General features: G+C 37.0%; 3 protein-coding genes across 3 annotated transcripts in view; 1 reads left to right on the top strand and 2 right to left on the bottom strand.

Moving 5' to 3' along the window:
* Window positions 1-390: 390 nt before the first annotated feature.
* On the bottom strand, window positions 391-5,497 carry LOC136845590 (sulfotransferase 1C4-like). Its single transcript, XM_067115755.1, has 5 exons — window positions 5,326-5,497; window positions 2,570-2,753; window positions 2,195-2,374; window positions 1,345-1,625; window positions 391-968 (listed from the first exon to the last, which is right to left on the bottom strand). The coding sequence occupies exons 1-5, from the start codon at window positions 5,430-5,432 to the stop codon at window positions 764-766; spliced, it is 957 nt and encodes a 318-aa protein (XP_066971856.1). The 5' UTR covers window positions 5,433-5,497; the 3' UTR covers window positions 391-763.
* A 1,459-nt stretch (window positions 5,498-6,956) lies between these two features.
* Window positions 6,957-12,081, top strand: LOC136849719 (luciferin sulfotransferase-like). Its single transcript, XM_067123095.1, has 5 exons — window positions 6,957-7,089; window positions 8,077-8,260; window positions 10,849-11,028; window positions 11,278-11,558; window positions 11,861-12,081. The coding sequence occupies exons 1-5, from the start codon at window positions 6,989-6,991 to the stop codon at window positions 12,063-12,065; spliced, it is 951 nt and encodes a 316-aa protein (XP_066979196.1). The 5' UTR covers window positions 6,957-6,988; the 3' UTR covers window positions 12,066-12,081.
* Window positions 12,082-14,638: 2,557 nt separating this feature from the next.
* Window positions 14,639-16,368, bottom strand: part of LOC136845634 (sulfotransferase 1C4-like) — a 4,419-nt gene continuing 2,689 nt past the window's right edge. The window contains exons 4-5 of the mRNA XM_067115788.1: window positions 16,093-16,368; window positions 14,639-14,866 (exon numbers count right to left, since the gene is read on the bottom strand). The exon at window positions 16,093-16,368 is cut by the window's right edge and continues 5 nt beyond it. Of these exons, the coding sequence (XP_066971889.1) occupies window positions 14,662-14,866; window positions 16,093-16,368 (481 nt within the window). The 3' untranslated portion in view covers window positions 14,639-14,661. The remainder of the gene's footprint in view (window positions 14,867-16,092) is intronic.

Here is a 16,368-nt window from a genome sequence, read left to right on the forward strand (position 1 = left end):
GATACTGGAGTACTACATGGTAACAAATCTTCGCATTTTCGTACTTTTTACGAAATAAGGTTAACTTTTTATATTTAAACAATTTTTTACATTATGTACAGGGTCCGTTTATGAAGGAGGAAAGCTGGCACTTGGCAATGCAGACTCAAAAAAGGATGCCAATACGGCGATGGTCCTAATATCTGATTTTATAGCAGGGATGTGGACGGGAAGATACTTAGGATTTGTAAGTACTGATTCGCAGTTACTTGAATGGATAAAAAGTGGAATGGTCAATAGTTTCAATGTAAATAAAATAGGATTTAAAACTTCTGTTCAAAAAGCATTCACAAGTCAATATGTTTGTAATTTAAAAACATATTTAGATGAATGAAAAAAAATTGTAATGTAGTGAGTATACTTTCATTACGAAATTTATTTTTGTAAATATATTATGATATATATACAATATTACAAATTGTAAGAATTGTAAAGGTATATTTTCTCAATAAAAGACAAAAATCAGTACACAGTAGGTCATCACTTATCTTAGATTTTAAGAAATAAACATTATATGAGAAAATACCATATGTTGATGAAGGATAAGTGCCAGTTTATATCACTTACTGGCCAAAAAAAAACAAATATTACACGGAACAAATTTGTTCAAACATATCTTTCACTAAACAAGTTTAGTTCTCAAATTTCATTTCTTCAACAGGGTCAAAGCAACTAAGCAATGGATTATACTCCACTCAATTTCCAGTCCTTTAAGAATTTGACTTTAAAAGGCGTATTTGAAGGAAGGGTCCACTTTCAAAGCATTTTCCTTGACCCAAGCATCCACCCGAGCGTCAAGTTCCGGCGGGAGTTGTCCCTTGGATGAGCCAACTTTTCCCGTGTGGAAGAAGGACCCTTGGAAGGCGACGCTGTTGGGAGCCATTGTGGGATGCTCTTTCATGTTGTTGAAGTTGGTGTGCTCTGCTACCCTGAGGAATAAATGGTCGTTATAACAATATATTTATGTGTGCAAAGTTACTGTATATTTTTATGATATATCTGCGTATCGTACTATGTTCTGTAGCATCCATCCATTGTTCTTAGTTAACTGTGAGGCCAGCTATCTAAAAAAAAAAAAGCACAACTTTATTAAAACAAATTATTATATTTCTGTTTTTCTCATCTGTTGAACTTAAAATTCTCTCAGTCCCTCACTACTTTCAGCTTTCATATTTTTACTCCACTGGTCAACCTACTTCACTCTTTCTACTATACGGCATCTGAAACCAAAGTAATCTGCATATTTCAATTGGCTACAGTAAACAAACTCCGAGCATACGTATAGAAAACAATGCTGTTATTTACTTCTTCAGCTGATCCTCGGTAAGATTCGTCCCCAAAAATTCGTTCAGTTTCCTAAGTTCAGACATGACGTCCGCTTTCATATCCTCGTAGAACATGATGTGCAAATTGGGGTGGTCCTTCCTCTTCCAAGTCTCGTTGGCGTGATGCCAATAACTTCCATAGATCGCTTTCCCACTTAAGAATGTCTCAGTTATAAGCTGAAGACTGGCATTTCCAAACTTGTTGTAATGAACGTATCGGGAAAACATGTTGTCCTTCGGGTGACGCATCACAGAAACGACCTGTTTTGGAAAAACATGTGTGAGCTTATAGTTTAGAACATCAGAGAAATAAGAAGAAGAAATATAACGCAGAGAGATTTAAAACATGGACGCTTCTGCTGCCATCAAGTACTAATCCTGCTACAAAGCAGCGAAGATGGAGAGGTGGAGTGTTGGGTTTTAAATCCCTTCCCACCTCTTCCATGAGAGGAATTGAAAGGTTAATAAAAAAAATGAACGAATCTGCCACTCTAGATAGAAAATTGTTACTGTTGGTGAAAGAAAACAGTACGTTCAGTTATTCTTAGTCTAGTGTACAGATTTACTGAGTACCTTTATCATAAAAATTGATGAAAAATCTTGTTTCATCTTTAAATTCCTTTCCTAATCCTGCGTATGGCCCTGCACCTCTGTTGGTGTGATTTTTAATTTTATGGAAAACCACGATTTGAGACGTTTTTTTTATGCCACAGTAACTAAAAAGACAAGAAACAGCAAAATATTTTCACATTTACGTGAGCTAACTAGACTTTAATAATCAAATGAGCCTCATTTTTTATATGAAGACAATGGCGTTATTGTTTACTAACTTTACATTTATCAAGGACTTCAGGATTCTGGAGATTAAAAGGCAGGTGACTCCATATTAAGCGGCGTCCTTTTTCCAGGGCTGCCAACTGCAGGACTAGACCATCTTCTTCCTTTGCATCTGGACACAAGTTCTTCAACTTTTCCCTGTAGTCGTGCTCTTTGAAACGATGCATAAAATCCTGGAAAATGATCAGCAACTGAGAGCATTCTTTGAGTCCAAACTACATACAAAGCTACAGACACTTAATCCAAGCAGGTTAAAAGGATCATTGTATAGGTTATGCAGCTGTAGAAAGATGGGACAATGAGATAAGCATAGTACAATCAGGTAAACACACACACACAAACACACACAGAGGCCCTTTTAAACTTACATTATCAACAAAGAAAACTCGGTTATTAAGACTTTCGGTCAGTGCCCTCTCGATTTCGCCTATGTGTGTCATGGCCCAGATGATTCCGGCTGTCCAAACCGTCCCACTTTTAGGAAAAGTGAACAAGCAGACATCATCTCTCCTGTACTCGAAGTTGTAGATGATATTGGCAAGCCTTTTGTAGCTGTAAAGAGATATAGGATTTTCAACTACGTTCCTTTAGGGCTGCTATGATAATTATAGCTTACAGAATGGTTAATATGTTGACTTAGCCTATATGTCAAAGTCTGCAGTTGCATTTCCCCTAGTATAGAGTAATAATCTTTACACCCCTTTACATAGGCCTACTATTTGTCTTTTCAAACATTAATCTTTGGCACTTCCAGCTAATAAAACAGATTAGGCTTAACCATAAATTCTAGATTTTATTAAAAATACTTTGAATTCAACTTAACAATTTCTCCTTTCCTCGACATACGCAGTAGCTGTACTGCAGAAGATTTTTCCTATTCTATTTTCTGAAATGATGCACTAATTCGCCAAAATCGTTATTCAGCTACTAGGGAGTCTATAGTTTAAGTATGCACGTAATTCAAATAATGAGCAGCAATACCAAAAATTTATAGTTTTATATAACTCAATCCATCTAATGCGAGAAACAGAGATCCTGGAAACAATGACAATTGTATTTGCAACAAATTAAATCAAACAAATTTGATCGAACTTGGGGGTGAATGGCCTTAGCAACATTCAAAGCCCATATATCGCAATTCACCGAGGCCACTATGGGGCGTTTAGATAAGAAAAACCTGACCGATAAATCTGATACGCAATCTAATAGCTCTTTAGGGCCAGTGAAAACCCATGGGTGAAATTTAAATAACCGAGAACTACTATACTTCTGTTTAAAGGTCAAAAGGACTCGTTTCAGCACTTCGAAATGTAGGAAAGAATAAATGTTTAGTCCTCATGATATAACAGTTATGTCTGCTCAGCAAAGGTTGATGGAGGGTATGTACTCATCCGTCTTAGTTTGGCTATTAGACCTAGTTAAAACCCATGGGTAAAATTGAAACAACCTTGAACTATTATATTTCTGCTTAAGGGTCAAAAGGACTTCCTTCTACATTCGAACTACAGGAAAAATATTTAATGACTGCGGCTAAGGGCCCTTTCACACTATTAAGTAGACTTTGTCGTGTCTTAGATGCGATTGCAGTGCCGCATCTAAATGCGACACAAAATTGCGCAATCGCATTTGTCCGACTGCCTACCAAAGTGACCTAATTTTTGACATGCTTGCAGTCTGCTCAGCCCGTAGTGGTGATGCAAGATGGATAGAAGAGCAGAAAATATTCTGTGTCTTTATTTATTACGATTTGAGAAAAAGAAGAGAAACTCTAGACCATCACGGGTACACCCTTGAATACGCAAAGGCAATTTGTATGGTGCAACTGCCACTCTTTTCGAGGAGTTTCTTCAAAGAGATGATGATGATTCTTTTTCAATTACTTCAGAATGTCTAAAACAACCTTTGAGGAACTCTTGTCACGTCTACATGACCAGTTGCTAAAAGAAATTACGACATTCAGAGACGCTATTTCTGGCAGCACAACAACTGGCAATTACCATCAGGAAAGAGGACATAATATGCACTTTCCTTGTAAATTTGCTTTTCCATATAGAAATTAAAAGGTAAATGAAAACAAATAAGGGTTATTGAAACATCTCTATTTATATATTCATGTCAAAACAAAATTTTTACTTTGATATAAAAATGTATAACTCTCTGTTTCATTAATTAATGTAAATAAAACGTAGGTGTTAACTGTAAAAACTTCTTAAAAAAATCATATTTATCGAAATGAAAAGCTTTTAGCCTCTTTTATATAAATGATTTGCCGATAGCCTTCTAATAATTTCAGTATCAAAATGTATATGTAACCTAAATGAAAAATAGCAAATCTTTTGTAAATCATTTCAGTAGTTTATACTTAGTTTTATCCATACCTCTAGTTCTTTTCTTATTTACCAAATAACACTATTTATTATTATTATTATTATATTATTATTATTATTTATTATTATTATTATTATTGTGTGGTGTTTTTTCGCATGGAACCAGTGGTTTTTCAGCAACGGAATAACACTATTTATATCCAGGAAGCAGTGGAAGTCTACTGCTGCCGCACGTATATGCAGGAAACAATCGCATAGTGTGAAGACACGTATTGAACTCAATGGCCAACTGCAATCGCGACTGAGTGCAGTGCCGCATATGTCCAGCGGCGCCTGTCTGCTGTAATGCATTTACGTGCGACATAGTGTGAAAGGGCCGTAATAACAGTTACGTCTGCCCCAACAAAGGTTGAAAGAGGTTAGGTACTCATCCGTGTTCGGACCTCGGGTGATTTTGAGGTGGATCTTCAGTCCAAACTTGACTCCGCTTTCAGTTTCTTTTTTTTATCACATTCTTGAGTGCTTTCTCGTATCATATCGGGAGGATGGCATTTTGATTTTAAAATGAAAAATTCCTTTATCAGTGGCAGGGGAATGATTATTTCGATAGTTCGTCTTCGTCGCTGCATTCAAACCCACCAATGCTGACAAACGCGAACGCATGCGTGATAGATTTCCTCTACTCAGCCATGGATGGAGAGGAGAACAGCGTAATTATTTAAGCATAACATAACCATACACACATATAAAAGTAACCCACTTTGTGTCACAAGAAAGAATAAATAGCATTTTCTTACTTAGCCGGCAGCATCGTGTCACCTGGTTTGACGATCACCACCTTCCCGAAGTTCAGAAAATTATCCTGGTCTTCGTAGCTGACAGGAATTTCCCTCCGAGTGGTCATGGTTGTTCTTAATGGCTCGTTCTTTACTAGAAGAATGATCAAGACCGTCTGATTACGGTCACCGAGTGAATGGTCCTCTTTCCCCATAGGCTGATAAGGAGACTCTCTCTCTCTCTCTCTCTCTCTCAGATTATCGTGCAATTGTACGTACTTCTGCAGCAGAATTACGCAGTACACAAGTATTTTGCGATAGAGAATGCGATAAAATTACACTGCTTGGCTTATCGCCAGATAACAGAATAGGCAAATTACTGCGCTGTAAATGTCTATAGACACAAACTCGATTAAATTAACCGATCATTGGTGAACACTAGCCATGAGGCTGAATATTTTGGCATTTTAATCAAAATTCAGTTGGGAAGAGAGCGCGAATGTATCACGGCGAGGTCTGAGAGGCAATGCAGAGAGTGAGTGGGTCTAAAGACTTTACTATAATTATATAAGTCTACAGGACAGACCAAGTTTCGACCCACTTACCCAGCTGGAAGTACTCTCAAGCCTCTATGTTATAATATCTCTCAAGGAACTTTTTTGTTTCAGTGTTATTACTTATAAACGATAACTTTCTTCAGTGCAACTGTTAAATTACTATACAATCATCTTCGTACGATTTATGCAAGACGTATTTTCCATTTACATACTTCAAAATGATTTCAATGAAAATCTTTCGTCCGAAATATCAGAAAGATCAGCTACTGCAAAAGTTAACGAATAGGTAGTACTTTGTATTAGTGGCCATCCCTTCGAGAATACTGTTTGTCCATTGATACCAACCATCCCTTTGAAGCTATTACTTCACAAAGCCAGTCCCATAAATGGTTTTGCCTTAAATCATTCATTCTAGTCCCTCAAGTTCAGAGTTCATACACAGCGTTTTTCTCACATTCCTTTGAGGGTAATGTCAGTCCAACGAACGCATAACAGTTTTTCACTTATTTCTTTCCAGTGGTGTTGTCTCCTGACCCGATTCTGTTCCTTTACGGTACACTGATTACTGGGTCCAGATAAAGACAAGGCAAAGCACACGTTAGTATAATATACATAAATTTTAATTCCATTTAAATAATATATATATAATATTTATATATATACATATAAATATAAGTTATTTGAATTAATTTGTTACTTATTTTCACACCAGCACCATAGTTGAAATGCCCATAATTTGTCACCCCCCTCTCTCTTTAGAGTTCTCTTGCACGGCGTGACCTTAAAGTGTTGTTATGTAACTTCGGCTGTATCCATAGCCATGTACGGTCCAATAATGAACCTATTCAATGGTCTAGACGCATAAGCAGAGACAACTCATTTTCTACTCGATTTTCTACTGACACAAAGAGCATTTGTAAGGCTATTTTACTAGAAAATTGCAATGATATTTATTCATCTAAGATGAGAGAGAGAGAGAGAGAGAGAGAGAGAGAGAGAGAGAGAGAGAGAGAGAGAGAGAGAGAGAGAGGGTGGGGGGGGAGTCTGTAGGCGCACCATTCCTAGGAGATAAGACAGCAAATTCTCACTGTCATTTGCTCGGCGGCGTGCAAGTCAAGAGGACGATCATGGAGAAAAAAATACCTATAACCTTCGAAGATGCGGAGGATTTTCCCCACTATGGGGAGATGGTTCTCGTCAAACCTGGGGATACGCTGCTGCCAATCGGGTAAGAGATTCCGGAATGTAATCTTTCCTCGGACGCGAGAAAACATTCTATTTGTGCGGGGTTTTTAGTTCGATACTTATTTAGGGGAATGTTCTCACACAGATTGCTGAGAAGGGAGAAATGCATGCAGGCGTGAGTATGCTCAAGTGTTGGAATACTCGCATATGTTCCTAGCTGAATGAAATTATGGGTATATATGCCAAAATTTTTTTCTTCATTTTTGTGGAGGGAACCAGATGGGGAAAATGTCGATTCAAACCTGTTATAGAAAATACTGAAGTGACAGGTCCCTTTTCTAACCAAAGCAGATAAGCAACTGTGGAAATGAGAGGGAATGAACGAGTTGTCCTTGTTTGTAGAATCTAAAGTAAAAGAATATGAAGAATATGATTGAATCACAGGATTTACACACTATCTTACGATAACTATGGATTCTATACCTCTATGTTACTAAGGTTTAGAAGATAATTATTCCTGTACGGTTTCTTCTGGAGGCCAAGAGGGCGTAGTAAAAGTGAAAAGTAAATATATATATATATATATATATATATATATATATATATATATATATATATATATATATATGTTGACTAGTTACAAATATCGCTTAACATCAACCATGTAATCTTCGATGGGAATATCAACGAAGGAATCGCGGCGATAAATGGACGGGCACTTATAAATTCTTCGTGATAATTCTCATCGATTCCATTTGATATTGCTTATATTTAGCTTCATGATCGTATATGAATCATGTGATAAAAAATGTCATATATATATATATATATATATATATATATATATATATATATGTGTGTGTTTTGTGTGTGTGTGTGTGTGTTTGTATTTACCTATCATATATGTAATTATATATGTGTATATATTATGTATATACATACACACACACACATATATATATAACATATATATATTTTTAATGTCAAGAGTAACATAAGGCAGTTGGTATACAGCTACACTCCATTACAGATACAGAAGACTCGCCAATACCATCTACAACTTCGAGTACAGGAGTGACGACATCTGCCTGTTCACTTATCCCAAAAGTGGCACCAACTGGGCAGCTCAAATCATCTGGGGAATGACGCATATCAATGAGCTACAGAGGGCAACGACTGAGAGCGTCGACAGCAGACTCTTTTTATTGGACAATGTGAATTTCAGTCTTTCTACACTCCCTCTCTCTCTCTCTCTCTCTCTCTCTCTCTCTCTCTCTCTCTCTCTGATAAATGTGTATCACAGAATCATAAAGATAAAAATTTGGAAAGTAAGATTTTGGTATTGACTGATAATCGAGATAAATCGTTTTAACATCATATTTATTGTAATCTATGCCAAAAAGTTCCAAACCATTCGTTATTATTATCAATTTTAAGCAAAACTTTGTATGGATGAAGAAGTCTAAAGACATTATTTTCAAAACATACCCATAGAAAAGAATACCCTTATTTATTAAAGAGTGAAGAGGAAGAATTCAATAAAATCCAAAACCAGTCAATAAAAAAAATGAGGAATCAGGCAAAAATAAACATATATATTTATATTTTATACAAGAGAACAATATTCCCAAAAACTTAAAAAGGCAGGACAAACTATCTGAAACATGGAGCATTGATCTCACTAGAGTTACGAAACCAAGTAAATAATCTATTAAAAGGGGCGTTTCAAGACAGTGTCTACTTGATTTTCGTCGATAAAATCTTACCAAAGCATCGTTTATGGATTGTATTTTAGAAATAGCTGTTTAAAGCCACGCGTAATTGGCGAAAATATGCAGTGATGCTCAATGTTGATAATTAAGGCACTTATCAGAGTAAATCAAAGACACTTGAAGGGAAACTTAGCTAAATCTAGCAGGCTCGTAGATAGAGGCTAGTATAACGTCATTACTGATGGCCCTGCTACTCACTGATACTGTAATATGACGTACTTTACTTGACACCCCGCCCATATACTTTATGAATGAAGACTCCGACGTTGGTAGTGGTAGTTAAGTATACCTTAGTTTTACCAGACCACTGATCAGTGGTGTAACAGTAGTAGTATATGGAATTCTCATATTGCTTCACACACTCAAACACCTGCCTCACGTACTCTCTCTCTCATCTTTTCGATAAGTCATGTCTCTAAGTAGAGAAAAATAAAGGAATGGACATCAAATGACAATATTAATTGTGTAACACAGTTCCATGACGAAATTCACGTTTCCTTTAACCTGAAATATGCACCAAGCCTTACAGTAACACTCTGTGAAAACCATTGTTACCCTGGAGTTTCTGTTGCTTCATATTGTCTCCTCAAAAGTTCCGGTTCACGTTTACCTACTTAGTTCCACTGAATGAATGTAACATGACGCAATTTTAACCTTAACTTCCTTAACGCATGATCATTCCCACAATAAATCCACAGTGCTTGGTATAGCACACTATCCGCTCCCCCACCCCCCTTCATGATTTTATTTGTGTGCCTCTGTGTCAGTTTTGTTGTTTCCATATGGTTGATTCATTTACTTGAAACTGATACTAATGTTTGTTGTAGGGTTGTTGAGTGGTTATCAGTGAGTCTGTGTATTCCTGGTTTTATCTATTTATTTTTTTTTTATGGATTGGAAGTTACTCATTCTTTCAATTTTCAGTTCTTTTGATTATTTCATTTACATTGTTTATAATTATTAAATGAAATATATATTTCATTTAATCATAACTACACTGTAGCTAGTGCTGACAATACTTGTAACTTATAGTCCAAGCACTTGAGCTATGCCCTAATTTTATAATCCACTAATCCTTTGATTATATTGAGCTTTATTGAAATTGAAGGAAACATGAAATAAAAAAAATATTATATTGAGCTTTACTGAAATTGAAGGAAATATGAAATAAGAAAACAAATATCGTAATATAAAATTATGTAAAAGAATATGCTGTTGTTGGTTTAAGAATAAGCCAGCCATGTGTGAATCAGGGCCTTGCGCTTTGAGCAGACCATAAGTAAAGAACTTTCGATGGAAACTGAGAAAATAAAATTTCAATAATTATCGCATACCCTAATCAAGGCATTGCTTATTGTACAAGAGGGTCAAATACTTGTGTTTCTACGATCATTTTCATACTACTGGGAACCTGCTCTTACGTCTGATGCCGTAGTTTACGTCACAACTAGCCTCTCTCTGGGTGCTTACTAAATTTAGCTAAGTTTCCTTTAAATTTCTTTTGATTTACTCTGTAGTGCCTTAATTATCCACATTCGGGACACCACTGCATATTTGCCAATTAGCCCGAGGAATGAACATTCCAAACACGATCCATATCCAATGTTTTGGTCAGATATTATTGACGAAAATCTATTAGACACGGCGCTGAAATGCACAGTAGGTTTCATGGTACAATTAGCTCTGTTCTTTAAAAGCTACGAAAAAAAAAATATTAAAAGCAGTTTTTCCTATGCTACGTGAACTATGATTGGTGGGATGGTACGAGATCATCCAATCAAGAAGAGTTGTGGGATTATCCTGTTCTATATTTGTGGAAACTTACTATTTCATATTTTTCTTGGTTTCATGAAATGTTAGCTTTGTTTCCAGGCTAATTACTGTTTTTTTTAAATGCCAGTGTCGCTCCCATTCTCTCTCACTGATTAACTCCATATCTCTTAACCTATCAGTAATTAATGCCTTATGCAATGATAATGATACACTTCGTCGTCATAGTAACTACACCAAGAATTTCTACAACTTTTCAGGACTTTCTTCACGACGTATCAGAGAAATATTACATGGAAAAGCTGAGAGCCAAGCGTCCCGAAGCCAGAGAAGAAGACGGACCAGCCTTGCAGTTGGCAGCCCTGGAGAAGGGGCGTCGCTTAATATGGAGTCATCTACCATTTAATCTCCACAATCCTAACATCTTGGATAAATGTAAAGTTAGTGGACCAGCGTGACAGTTTACCCATGAACCAAATGGATTTACTGCTCTGGTGAAACAATGAACCCAGCTTCCAGTGTAGTTGACAACTACATTTATGCTCACCATTTATAATTTTGTTTTCACAGCATAGATGAAGTTTAGTGCTTTAGTCCAAAACTGTTTAGTACCTTAATCTAACATTAAACTTAATTTTCTTCTAAAGTCACTATTTTACTTAATTACGCGTGACATTTCCCCCTGGTAGGTCGTTTATGTGATGCGTCATCCAAAGGACAACATGTTTTCCCGATACATTCATTTCATCAAGGTTGCACAAGCCACGATTCAGTACGTTGCTGAGACCTTTATGACCGGGGATACAATATATGGCAGTTACTGGCATCACATCTGTGAGGCTTGGAAAAGGAGGGAACACCCTAACTTGCACATCATGTTCTACGAGGATATGAAAGCGGACATCATGGCTGAACTCAGGAAACTGAGTCAGTTTTTGGGAACGAGCCTTACTGAAGAGCAGCTGAAGAGGTAAACAGACCAGTTTTTTTTTTCTCAAGTCATCCTCTTGATCGATAAGCTTTGACCATGATACTGTATCAACTTCAAAAAAATGTAATGACCATGAAGCTAGCTGGTTGAAATGGCAGAGATAAAGCACTTATTTAGGAAGTTTGGTGAGGGAGGTATTCCGTTGCATTATTGCTGGTCACCTAAGGCCATTTTTCAAAACACGCTTGACTAGTCTGTTAAACTACTTGATAAATTATAAATTAAGCACAGTAAAGATCAGGGAAATAAATGAATCACTTTAATGATAACCGATTCCTCAGGGTAGCAGAGTTCACCAGCTTCAACAACATGAAGGATCATCCCACAATGGTCGTTAACATCCAGGGTTTCCGAGGATCCTTCTTGCACAAAGGGGAAGTGGGCTCCTCGAAAGGGCAACTCCCACCGGAGCTCGATGCTCAGATGGATGCTTGGATCAAGGAAAATGCTTTAAGAGTAGACCCAGCATTCAGATACCTCTCTTAAATAAATGTTTTAGAAACAGACAAGTATACTGACTCTACCTTAATCCTATGCTGAGTCCACAGCACCTGGCAGTATGTATATGTTTGTTTCAGCGCCTTAGTAGAAACCAACGGGTATTAGTAATACAATTACCTTAGAGCATCTGGTACCATCATCCAAAGAATAACAATTACGGAATATTACTATATAATATACGGAATATTACTATATAACAAATGAAAACGTTTTGATTTAAAAAAAAAAACTTATAGTTTTTTTTATGGAAGCAGCCTTTTCTCCTTTCAATGAATCCTTATCTTTGTTATTATGAACTATTGTTTCACGGTAATACCCCAAAATCAAAACTTTCCAATATCTAAACCTAAGACTAAGATAAGCTAGTTCCATATTTAGCATTCACCAAGTTTGCAAGAGGAACAGTTTATAGGGCTGTGATTATTTTTTTTATTTAAAAAGTTTTCAGGGAATTCAATGTAGGCTATATATTTAGAGTACATCACATTCCTCCTCTTGGATGATTATGCACTCCGTACTATCTCTTGACATCAATATAGCACTTTTTCTTCTGTATTGACTTTATTGCCAAGCACAATGACTGATTAGATTAATGTGCTGCATTCTGATCGGTATTTCACATTCCTCAGAAATGTTGTCAGTCTTCTGATAAGTTTTGTGCTGATTACAAAGCGCAATGGATGAGTGTGTATGGTCTAGCTGAAATTTTGCATTAAATGGGAAGCAATTAGTTTTGATCTTAATTATTTTAGAAGAGATTTATTCAGTACCATCAGAAATTTGGGCTTGTCCAGGCTCAAGAAAAAATAACGTAGGTAGACCATGCAATGTTATACTGACCAAGTTCAACATATAGTGACACAGTCACAATCAGTTTACTATCAAAAGTTTGTTGGTTACCATAAAACAAATTATATCCACTAAATGCCCCAAAGAAAATATAATCTAAACAAGGGTACAGCTTCATCCCTGGTGGGCCAAGTTGAAATTCTTCACCTCTGAAACTAATATATCTTCCACCCAACTACTGTTTGTCATGATAAACAGTTATCCAACTTTAAGAATGGTCTTAAACATCTCCACATGGCTTCCAGAGTGAAACCATCTTCAGGTGATTTTCACTTACTTTACTGAAGGAGCATTGGAAACATGTAAAAAAACCTAGATTGATCATTCTTCCCATCATAATGCAGAAAAACTTCAGTGGCAATCTGACGTCAGTGCCTTTTATTTTGTAATTTTTCAATTTTGAAAAAGCATTGTTTCCAGGAAAGCAAAAAATTAAGTGATGCTGTGCAGAAAACATTGTTTTGTGATTCCTTTTTACTTTTAACAAATTAATTCCAAAATCAGCATCACAGTAGATGTGCTTCCAGACTAGTCTACATCGATTTATTGCTGCTATGGACTTGGTTCACTATAAGACTCTTACCTACAAACCTTTATGATTTAGGATTTTGAATGTTATCTTCCTGACATTATTAGTCTTATTCTGTGCATTTTTTGCATAGAGGGAGGTTAACCATACATTCTGCCCTTCACTTGTACAAAGACTCGGGACAAGTGAATGGCAGCAAAGAAAGGTGTAAAGATTGAGAGGGTTTTGACAAGAATGTTAATTAAATGTTATCAAGAGAAAGATTAAGAAATGTAGGATTATGAAGATAATGCAGTTGAATGGTTGCAATGGTGAAAAGATGACATAGTCACCTGGCAAGAATGAAGGATGGCAACAAGTTGGTGAAAAATGCATATAAATCTGCAGCAATGGCAGGCAAAGGAAAGTCTAACCAAGAGAATGTTGATTGAATGCCTTGGAAAAGGGGCTAGAATGGATGTGGTCAACCAGCTTTGTCAATCTTCTTACCATCCACTTCCTGAATAGGGAATTCACTGCTTTCCTCAGTGTTTTCCTAGAAATTGTAGCCTTTCTGCCTTTAAAACAGCTTTTGTTTTATCAATTAAGAAGAGGTTGCAAAACCTGTTTATACGTGTTGTAATATGAGAGAAAGCTCATATTAACAATTCCTCTGATGATAAAATGGTAAATAAGATGTTGTTCTTCAGTAGAGGACCATGATTTACTCACGTGAAATAATGCAACAATAAGTAAAATCAGACTCATTGCACTCCAAAATTAGAGACCCGCTCCCTGACGTTTGGTCTAAAATGATGGATGGTAAGAAGAGAGAGACTCAGGATTATTGCCTATTGTTGTTATGATAAAGAAATACAAGTACTCTTCCTATTTTTCATAGCTTGAAAGGAAACATTCGTCTCCTTTAAAGATAATGCACTATTCTTTGGTCTTTAATCTATTGCTGAATAAATTTGATGCAGAAAACGTTCTTGCTCTAAAAGGTGCAGCTCTATACCTGCCCATTCCTGTGACAGGCTTGACGCCTCACATACTGGCAGTACATAACAAAATGGTCTTGGTAATATTTTCAGCACCAAGCAAGTTTACTTCAAAATGTTAAACTCTTCTCTGAGTTCCAGCTCGTGACCATCCTCATGAACCTCACAGACAGGAGGACCTTCAGTTCATAAACTTCACACTGTCTTAAAACTTTTATTTTATTCAAGAGGCATATTTGAAGGCAGGGTCCACTTTTGCAGCATTTTCCTTGATCCAAGCATCCATTCGAGCGTCAAGTTCTGGTGGGAGTTGTCCCTTTGAGGAACCCACCTGTCCTTTGTAGAAGAATGATCCTTTAAAACCTGCGATGTCAAGGACCATTGAGGGATTCGCCTTCATGTTGTCGAAGCTGGTGTGCTCTGCTACCCTGAAGAATGAACCAAATTGGGATGATACATTTATCATTCCGTATATCATTCACAACAAATGGTTTACAATACATGTTATTTACGGGACTGTAAAACTGCAGATTAGTAGTATGGGCAGCTTCTGTGGCTCGCCGACCGAAAATCCGCCGACATTGGTCATTCTGGCAGGTTTACTCCCCGTAAAAAAAGCAAACGAAAGACGTTTCCACATGGATGCGTCCTAACCCAACCTCCCATAAACTAACCTAACCTAGGGCGTCTGGGGCTTTGGCCCCCTGAACATCCTCCAGCCTTCCCTATCTTAACACAGATGCCTATTAATCTATCTTTTCCTTAACTTTAATTGGCATCGCACATAAAAGAACTTACCTAGGCTGTTGAGTGGTGAAGTTACCATTGACTTCGATGGGGTATATATTAATTTTGTCACAACGAAATCTTTTTTTCTTGTTCAAACTGACGATATTCTTTCACGTAGGTCATCTATACTTTGTATTTACCACTAGATGCGATGTCAAAATGATAAAATACATTCACGGTTAAAGCGAAATCTAAGAATTTCGACACCGCTCACCCAACGAGTACAAAAAGACTGTACCAAGTACTACAGAATGCGTTCGCAGCCACGGTTCAAAAGAGCGAACTCCAAGCCAGGTTGGCATACCTTCGAAAAATATTGCATGATTCGAGGCCTATGGCTGAGTGGATAGGCTTGAAACTGAATATGGGAATATCGCAAGTCAATGAGGAGCAACCCACGAATGCGTAGTAGCCGCGAAAGGTAGGTGGACGGGAAAAGTTCTCATCGGTCTAAATGTAACCCTGATATAAGCAACCTCCGAATGCGCAATAGCTGTAAGAACATATCCATCAACTAAATTTTTTCATCGAAAGCTGGAAATATGCAATTGCAGCCAACGTACTTGGAAATATATTAATTCTACGTGTTTTGAGGTAATAAAGAACTTTTATTCTATGGCGTTTTGCAAGTAGACCGATCATTACTTTCGCTGGGGCGCCTGAGCAACTAATCTGCAGTTTTGCCGACGGTGTGGGTAGCTGCAAATGAATCAAATAGGAATACTCATTTTTTACATTTACATTGTACATGACTTTCTTCGTTTTCCACTTATTTGTAAAGGTGTGGGCTTATCCACCTAAGCTACTGATAGCAGGATCATTCTCATAAACAAAACCTTAAAATCATAGAAGTGAGACCACTTACTTCTTCAGCTGCTCTTCGGTCAAATTCGTTCCCAAGAATTTATCAAGCCTCTTAAGTTCGGCCATGATGTCTGCTTTCATATCCTCGTAGAACATGATGTGCAAGTTGGGGTGGTCCCTCCTTTTCCAAGCCTCGCTGACGTGATGCCAGTAGTTTCCATAGGGTGTATTGTCACTCAAAAACGTCTCGAATATGATAGGAAGACTGGCATTAGCAACCTTGTTGAAGTGCATGAATCGGGAGAACATGTTGTCCTTTGGATGACGTACGACGTAT

The sequence above is a fragment of the Macrobrachium rosenbergii genome, chromosome 2 (genome assembly GCF_040412425.1).
Source record: "Macrobrachium rosenbergii isolate ZJJX-2024 chromosome 2, ASM4041242v1, whole genome shotgun sequence".
NCBI classification, from domain to species: domain Eukaryota; kingdom Metazoa; phylum Arthropoda; class Malacostraca; order Decapoda; family Palaemonidae; genus Macrobrachium; species Macrobrachium rosenbergii.

Bases quoted from the DNA above. Each gene is read 5' to 3' on its own strand.
- LOC136845590 (XM_067115755.1), bottom strand. From the start codon at position 5,432: ATGACCACTCGGAGGGAAATTCCTGTCAGCTACGAAGACCAGGATAAT. The intron at 2,754-5,325 runs GTAAGAAAATGC...ATCTCTTTACAG, and splicing joins GACACGATGCTGCCGGCTAA to CTACAAAAGGCTTGCCAATA. The intron at 969-1,344 runs GTAAATAACAGC...TTTATTCCTCAG, and splicing joins ACCGAGGATCAGCTGAAGAA to GGTAGCAGAGCACACCAACT.
- LOC136849719 (XM_067123095.1), top strand. From the start codon at position 6,989: ATGGAGAAAAAAATACCTATAACCTTCGAAGATGCGGAGGATTTTCCC. The intron at 7,090-8,076 runs GTAAGAGATTCC...ACTCCATTACAG, and splicing joins GATACGCTGCTGCCAATCGG to ATACAGAAGACTCGCCAATA. The intron at 8,261-10,848 runs GTGAATTTCAGT...ACAACTTTTCAG, and splicing joins GACTCTTTTTATTGGACAAT to GACTTTCTTCACGACGTATC.